Source organism: Sceloporus occidentalis, unplaced genomic scaffold (genome assembly GCF_023333645.1).
Source record: "Sceloporus occidentalis isolate IW3139 unplaced genomic scaffold, rSceOcc1.0.p SCAF_79, whole genome shotgun sequence".
Taxonomy (NCBI): Eukaryota; Metazoa; Chordata; class Lepidosauria; order Squamata; family Phrynosomatidae; genus Sceloporus; species Sceloporus occidentalis.
The window spans coordinates 3,695,759-3,704,335 of NW_028317059.1; the positions used below are offsets into that span (position 1 = coordinate 3,695,759).

The 8,577-nt window shown below is 42.5% G+C and overlaps 1 protein-coding gene across 1 annotated transcript; it reads left to right on the forward strand.

The window, feature by feature from the left end:
- The first annotated feature begins 4,991 nt into the window (after positions 1-4,991).
- LOC149285456 (leucine-rich repeat neuronal protein 1-like) lies at positions 4,992-7,148 on the forward strand. The gene has a single exon (XM_089495414.1). It carries the CDS (start codon positions 4,992-4,994, stop codon positions 7,146-7,148), a length of 2,157 nt encoding a protein of 718 aa, XP_089351540.1.
- The last annotated feature ends 1,429 nt before the right edge of the window (positions 7,149-8,577 follow it).

The following is an 8,577-nucleotide window of genomic DNA, read 5'->3' on the forward strand; positions in this document are numbered from 1 at the left end:
ATAGCAACCTTTTAGCAACCAGAGCGGCGACCTGCGTTAGGATATCGCTACACCTGCACGCTTCGTTAGTGATAATGTCCACCGTAGTGACCTTGGGTTTCATTCTGGTGATCAGGACTATTAAAGAAATCTGTGCAGTACGGCAACGTGTCTCAGTTATTCTTTATTCTACACCAGCGGCCCCCGGCTGGTTACGTTCGTTTCTATGGCAGTGGGAAAAGAGACACCGAACCGCTATATAGGTATCCTGTGGTCTCAATATTGACTGGGACAGGAGGTACTACTTGGTTTCACTATAATAGTTAGTAGTTGCACTAAGTGTTAAATTAGTAATCCGTAGTATTACAGCATTACCTATTTGATCCGTAGTATTACAGAAGCGGCCATGTGTATTACTTTAACGACAGAGTAATACAGTATTTTTCATGTGTATTAACTTAGTAACTCGATTACCATAGCCCCCCTCTGTATTACATTACTTGCCTTGAGTATTGCAGTACTTAGCCTGAGTGTAACATTACAGACTCTGAGTATTACAGTACTTATCCTGAGTGTAACGTTACAGACTCTGAGTATTACAGTACTTAAACTGAGTGTAACATTACAGACTCTGAGTATTACAGTACTTATCCTGAGTGTAACGTTACAGACTCTGAGTATTACAGTACTTATCCTGAGTGTAACGTTACAGACTCTGAGTATTACAGTACTTAAACTGAGTGTAACATTACAGACTCTGAGTATTACAGTACTTATCCTGAGTGTAACGTTACAGACTCTGAGTATTACAGTACTTATCCTGAGTGTAACGTTACAGACTCTGAGTATTACAGTACTTAAACTGAGTGTAACATTACAGACTCTGAGTATTACAGTACTTATCCTGAGTGTAACGTTACAGACTCTTGAGTATTACAGTATTTCTCTTGGTATTACATTACTGACCTCGAGCATTGCAGTAAGTATTGTGTATAATATGAGTGTCCTTGAGGATCGCTGTCGTTAATTTGTATATTACATTAATGGCCCTGAGTATTACAGTAGGAATTCCGCATTATTCTGTAATTATAGTGGATATGTTAAGTAAGACAGTAGGTATCTCTTGTATAGCGTTACTAACTGTTGGGTATTACATTAGGTATTATGTTTATTATATAGTTTTTGCAAGTAACACACTAGATATCTCTTGTATTAGGGACCTGAGTACTGTCTGTAGATCTCCTGTGTATTACATTAGTAACTCTGGTTACCATACAACCTGTTCTGTGTATTACTATAGTGACCTTGAGTATTACAATAGCTGTTATGTTTGTTGCTCTAGTGTAGGTGTATTTATAAGAATGTCCTCCTCCACTCCCCAGTAGCCTACATCAGACTGCTGGCAGAGGGTTATGAGAGTTGCAATCCAGTAACAGCTGTCTGGCCACCTCCCCCCCCTGTATTAGTGGTCTCAGTGTCTCTTTGCTTTTCGTAGGTAGTTTTGTCTTAGTGGTCCTGTTCTCTGATGTCTCCCATTGTGTGGGTCCCTCCTCCACTTGCTTCTGGTATTGTAAAGAGTAAGTAGGGGGGGGGTTGTGTTGCCAGCTGAGGTGCAGGCTGACACCAGGCATGGCCCCCTGATTTGCCGTGATTTGCATGGTAATGAAGCTTCCCTGCCAGATGTCTCTCTGTGTTCACTCCAAGGAATTTAGAAAACAGGGAGACTCGTGTGAGCAAGTTCCCTTAACAGAGCGGGATAAAAGAACTGTGTGTGCAGGGAGCATACGTCCAGCGTTCATGCTTTTAGCGCGTGTACTCTATAGGTTTTAGAGTGTGTGGCCACTTACGCGCAGTTATACTTTTCTGGATGCCACATAATTAAGGTGGTTTGTACAAAACATGGTCGTTTGGTGTATCATGCACTGTAGTGTTGTGCATTACTAGTGATGTCCGTGTGTAGTGTACTGTTCATGTATAGTGTGGTACGGTGTTACTGCTACGCGACCTGGACACTATTCTGCTCTGCAAACTGTCCTCTCTCTGCTTGTTCTCGCCTCTCTCTTTGTCAGGACTCGGAGTTCTGCAGAGCGAAGCAGAATGTATTCATTCCGCAGCATACTCACAGACTGCTCCCTCACACACCGTGCCAAACGCTGCCTCCTCCGCCGCCGTCACGCAGGGAGCCTGCAGCCGGCTACCTCTAACTCACACAGGGCTCGCAGCTGTCTCTTTCCCTCGCTTTCACAGATTGAAGCTGAGTCCATCACTCAGTATACAGTTAATTTGCTACCTCTCCAAACTAGCAGATCATTCACTAATAGCCGCTACACAATATCCTAAAGTAAGTCTTTTTTCCACGAAAAGGTTGCCGTGTATCACAGGCTTCATGGGAAGTCCAAAAAACGAAAGCGTTACAAAAACACTTTAGCAAAACGGTAAAATGTAAACATGTACAATACATTTGGGATCAATAAGCCTGTTTTGATTGTTTCTCTGCTGACAAAGCCACTTTATGTGGTGTCAATATTGGCAATATTACAAAGGGGCCGACGTTCAGCGGGATCCCCAGAGTCACGTACCGCAGGAAGAATGGGTAGGCAGCTGACGGTAGTGGCAGTAAAACCAAATCTCTTTGCTAGTATTTTTGTAATTTTTAGGTTTTCCCCCGTTGACAATTCTAAAAGAAAAGATTAAAGTAGCAGTCTATCCAGGGCCCAGTAGCACCCCCAGGGAAGCTCTGGTTCCTGTGCTGCTCATCCTGTGTGGTGGGGTCTCGGAATGCTGCAGCTTCTGGTATGATTCATTAGAGCAGATGACTTTGACGATCCACCTGGTATTTGAAGGTCAGGTGAAGAACACACCAAGAGATACATTGGAAAAACAGTATCAGCAGCGGAGCAGCGCATAATGCTGCCCTCCCGTCGCAGGCTATGTACCTATGCTGTTTTGGATCTTGGTTAGGGTTGCACAATGCCAGCCCCCGAGGGCTGCAAGCAGGTCACAGTTTTTGGATATCCCAGCTTGAGCACAGTCATCTCAATTAAAGATTCATTAAACTGCTCGTTTTCAGGAAGGGGTGCAGTTGTACAACCCTGCTCAATAAAGAATGTGCTGAGAAATCACCAAGTAAATAAACACAAACATTAACCCTTAATAGGACGGCAAACACCCCGTATATTTTAAGTACTTACATAAATTGTTAGCCATGGATGTAATCGGTGCCAACTTTAAAGGGCCTGTTTATGTACCAAAGAGCCTTGGGTGACCATAAACCCTACCACACAGAGAACTATGTTACTGCCTGGAGTGTAAGGTTGTAAGGACGGGGCAGAGATAAGCATCCTATAATTTTATCAGATCAAAGGGGATTCTGATAAAATCCAAAATATGTCTATTGTATAAACATCCAAAGAGTCAATAAACCTGTGTTTGCTTCACTTGTGAAATAAGGTCTACTGTCTTCCTGGATGGGGATGCTTCTAGGATATGTAAACTACATAGTTCTGTTAAGAAATAATGACCTGCATGTATTTTATATGCATCCGCAATTAAAGGGCTGACTGATCACCACACTGTAGGATGGTCACAGGAAGACTAGACAGACCAAAGCGATCTAATCTACCTTCAAGTTTCATGTTCTATCAGACAAGAATATGCCACATTTTGATCTCAAAGAAGGAACGTGTGGTGTTAACAGGTGATGTTAGGGGTCGGGTAGAAAGCTGAGCTATAAAGGGACTTCTGTTGACATGAGATGTTCTGGGCAGATGTTAGATGACCACATCATCCATGAGATGAGCCTTAACCTAGACACAATGGGTAAATCCACCTAAGCCATCTTGAAGGGGTTTATGTGAAATATAGCATTCTAGATAGTGTAAAGGATGACAGTTCATTATAATGTGACCAGAAGTGGTCAGAAATTGATGGATTGAAGTTGATTATGGAAGCCCTAAGCTTTGGTTGCTCTTCTTCGTTCATGTCTACGTCGGTCAGAGCGGAATTTCTTACACACCAGTAAACTCTGCCCTTTCCTTGTGTAATTGCCATATTTCTTGTGATTCGTGATACTCGTATACAGGGAATCTTTCGGATGTTGTTGTTCAGCTTGACAACTCAAGGGTAAACAGCACGCCCATCTCTGGCCTTTAAAATGGATACACGTGCAACATTCTACCAAGATGCCCCTTCTCCTATTTGTCTGATTGCCATTGTCTCCAAACTTATTTATCGCTCTGAATGCCTGGCACAGGCACACAAGCTGTGGAGCCCCTGGGGTGACAAGGTTAATATAAAGGAACAAGCATTCTCTGACCCCAGCTGTCTAATGCCACGGCTAGGGCTCCATGTGACAACCACAGCTGTCCCCTAATTTGTATATGAATAAGTAAAGGGGCCGATTGAATAAGTCCCTGTCTTGATGAGAGTCTCTGTTTTATCAGTATGAAAAGGATACCCATTAAGGGTGTATATATAGCCCTAGGCCCTGTCAGCATGGGGACATTATTCATGGTAAATCCTGAGTTCCTGACACAAGAAAGTCCCAGCAGACCTAATCCTTTTTAGTTGGGTCTTTCTTTTTAGTGCAATATTCAAGTTTAAACAGTAATGATTGACATAATTAAAATAAGTGGTTTGTGTGACTATTACCTAAACAGGGCTTTACGTGCAAAAAAAAACATACAAAATGTTTTGTTTGGTAGACATTGTGGACTCAAACATGGAACATAATAGTCGTAGCGCATACAACTTTTTACATAGCACATATACTCACACGCCATATACATACAGATTTTGTTTAATTATACTGGTGTGGGGAGGGCATAGTGATCATTAACACCTTTTATTGTTTGTTTTTTTAACCATGTTTTTTTTTATCCCATTTTCTGTTCCAGGTGCTGCCAGATTCAGCCTATCTGGATTTATTTAAATAGAAGACGTGAAGAATCAGTAGAAGACTTGTTTTTTCTGCCTTTCTGAAATCTGGGAACTACGGGGATACAAGTCTTGACATGGCTCGGATAAACATCTTTGTCCTGACTGCTTGTCAGCTGGTAATTGGGCTCCTCTCTAGCTCATTAACTGAAACTTCATCATCAACGAATGAATGTCCTCAGCTATGTGTTTGTGAGGTCCGTCCCTGGTTTACCCCACAGTCAACATACCGAGAAGCCATAACTGTTGACTGCAATGACCTTCGTTTAACTCGGATTCCAGAGAACCTTTCTGCAGATACCCAGGTGCTTTTGCTACAAAGCAACAACATAGCAAGGACCAATGGAGAATTACAGAGACTTGTGAATCTTACAGAATTAGACCTATCCCAGAACAACTTCACCTCCATTCAGGATGTGGGACTTTCCAATCTAAGTCAACTTACAACTTTACATTTGGAGGAAAACCAAGTGTTTGAGATGCCTGACAATTGCTTAAAAGACTTGAACAACTTACAGGAGCTCTACATAAATCACAACCAGCTTATCTCCATTTCACCTAGTGCCTTTGCTGGACTACACAATTTACTGAGACTGCACCTCAACTCGAACAAGCTCCGTATGATTGACAGCCGTTGGTTTGAATCTACTCCTAACCTGGAGATCCTGATGATTGGAGAAAATCCAGTAATTGGCATCTTGGACATGAATTTCCGACCTTTGGGAAATTTGCGAAGTCTGGTTCTGGCTGGGATGTACTTGAGTGATATCCCAGGGAATGCCCTGCTTGGTTTGGATAACCTAGAGAGCCTTTCATTCTATGATAACAAGCTGAGCCGAGTTCCTCAGCTAGCTCTTCAGAAAGTACCCAACCTTAAGTTCTTAGACCTTAATAAAAACCCAATCCGAAAGATTCAAGAAGGAGACTTTAAAAACATGCTGCGTTTAAAAGAGCTGGGAATCAACAACATGGCCGAGCTGGTGTCTCTGGATCGCTATGCACTGGACAATCTTCCCGAGCTGACTAAGCTAGAGGCTACCAATAACCCAAAGCTCTCCTATATCCATCGATTCACTTTTCGGAATGTGCCTACACTGGAGAGCTTGATGTTAAACAACAATGCACTGAACTCTGTTTATCATGGGACTGTGGAGTCCCTTCCGAACCTTAGAGAGATAAGTGTCCACACTAACCCTCTGCGATGTGATTGTGTTCTACACTGGATGGGTTCCAATCAAACGACTATCCGTTTCATGGAGCCACTCTCTATGTTTTGTGCACTTCCACCAGAGTATCGTGGACAGCCGGTGAAGGAGGCAGTGGCCCAGGACCCTGCAGGAGAACAGTGTCTTCCTATGATTTCTCAAGATACCTTCCCTAGCCATCTCAACCTAGACCTAGGAATGACAGTCACTCTTGACTGCCGAGCAATGGCAGAGCCTGAACCAGAAATCTATTGGGTGACCCCGTTGGGACATAAGGTGACCACGGAGACCCTCTCTGACAAGTATCGTCTAAGCGAGGAGGGAACATTGCAGATTTCCAATGTGCAAGTTGAGGATTCTGGACGTTACACATGTGTGGCACAAAATTCCGAAGGGGCAGACACAAGGGTAGCCACATTAAGAGTAAACGGAACCCTGCTGGATGGAACCCAAGCCCTTAGGCTATATGTCCAACAGGCTGAGTCCAGCTCCATTTTGGTGTCCTGGAAGGTTAGCTCCAATGTTTTTGCTTCTAACCTGAAATGGTCATCAGCCACCATGAAAATTGATAACCCACACATTACTTATACAGCCCGTGTCCCAGCTGATGTTCACGAATACAACTTGACACATCTTCAGCCAGCCACCGAGTACGAAGTGTGCCTGACTGTGTCTGGCCTACATCAGCAGGCTCAGCGCGCCTGCCTAAACGTCACCACTAAAAGCACATCATACTCGCTGACTCTTAGTGACCAGGAGACCAGTGCCGCCCTGGCTGCTGTGATGGGCTCCCTCTTTGCCCTCATCAGTTTTGCTTCAGTTTCCATTTACGCAGCCAAAAGGTTCCAGAGAAAAAACTATCGTCACTCTCTAAAGAAGTACATGCAGAAAACATCATCCATCCCACTGAATGAGCTTTACCCACCACTCATCAGTCTGTGGGAGGGAGACAATGAAAAGGATAAAGACGGGGCAACAGAGTCGAAAGCTTCCCAAGTGGACACGTCACAAAGTTATTACATGTGGTAACCCACAGAATGGAGACAATATAATGGAGCACAAGATTTGTCCAACACTCATTTTTTCTGACCTTTGCGCTCTGTTTTTCTTCTGTTCCTCTGTTTCTTGAGTTTAGATGGAAGTACATACATGGCCTTGCCAAAATAAGGGAAACCACTTTAGATCTCGGAGTTCCTTGTGCAAGGCTAGAATAAGTATACATCGCTCACATCCCAAATTGAAAATGTTTTTCAGTTACCCCATAATTGAGCTTCAGTTTACCGTAAGGTCGTGTGTCGACCATATTTACTCCTTTACAATTATTTTAACAAATCCCTCTTGATAAGATGCATAGTTTTTTTCTTTTATGGATACTGTCCAGTTTATTAACAAACATGAAATAATTTTGTCAATTTTCTTATTTTCTGATATTCTTCTGGAAGCTTTATTTCTGAGCGTTGACTGTTGTATTTAAGGGGGGGACCCATAGCTACAGATAAAAATATAAATTGTTAACTTGGATGTAAAGATATGCAAAGAGTAAAACCTCAGCAGGTTTCTTATATTTTGGCTGGGCAGTGTATATACTGCGGTAGGAAGATGCATTTCTGCCATTCCTGTCTTGGCAGAAGTTATATTTTGGACTGGAATATTATGATTTTTTTTTTATTTTTATTTAGTATAGCGTATCGCAACTTTATTTGGAGTGATTTTTTTTCTCCTAATTTCAGATGTATTTCCTCTGTTACCGAAAAGGGTTTTGTTATTTCCAAAGGGCTGATTTTACTGACATGGCAGCCTCAAGTGTGAATGCTTGTTACAGTGGCTTAAAAAGCCGCAAAGCAAAGACCCCCAGAACGTGAGGATACGTCTTTTGCCAAACAAGTGAACTGACTGTATTGTTGTATCAACTTATTCTCTGGAATTTTTGGACTGATCGGGGAACAGAAGTCTGACCGTCTTTTGTAGCTGAAGATGAAGCTTTGTAGTCAAGCTGTGCTAGCAATACACCTTTTATTGACCCTGCACTATGGAGTGATGTCGTGTAGAAATGTTTTATCACCCCACTGATCACAGCATTCCATGTTAGTGACAAGAGACACCTCGTAAAGATCTCATTTCTTGTTAGGTCTTAGGATTTTAAGTTTTCTGACACAAGCATAGCATTACATGGTGCATAGAGACCTCAGGAAGAGATCACCTTGACTCCGTTTCATTGTTACCGCATGTCAACATCCTCAGTTGAGGTTTCATCCTGGGGACAGAGACCACCTTCAGCATGTCACCTACCTTGTTAAAGCACAACCTTAGTCCATCCTGCCGATGATGTAAACATTAGAGGAGGTAGAGTATCACCCAATTCAGAATGAATTCTAATACAGAGTATTGATATAGAACATAGTGTCACTTTATTCTGTACAAAATAATGTTTTCTATATCAGAATAAACTTTGTTTTTT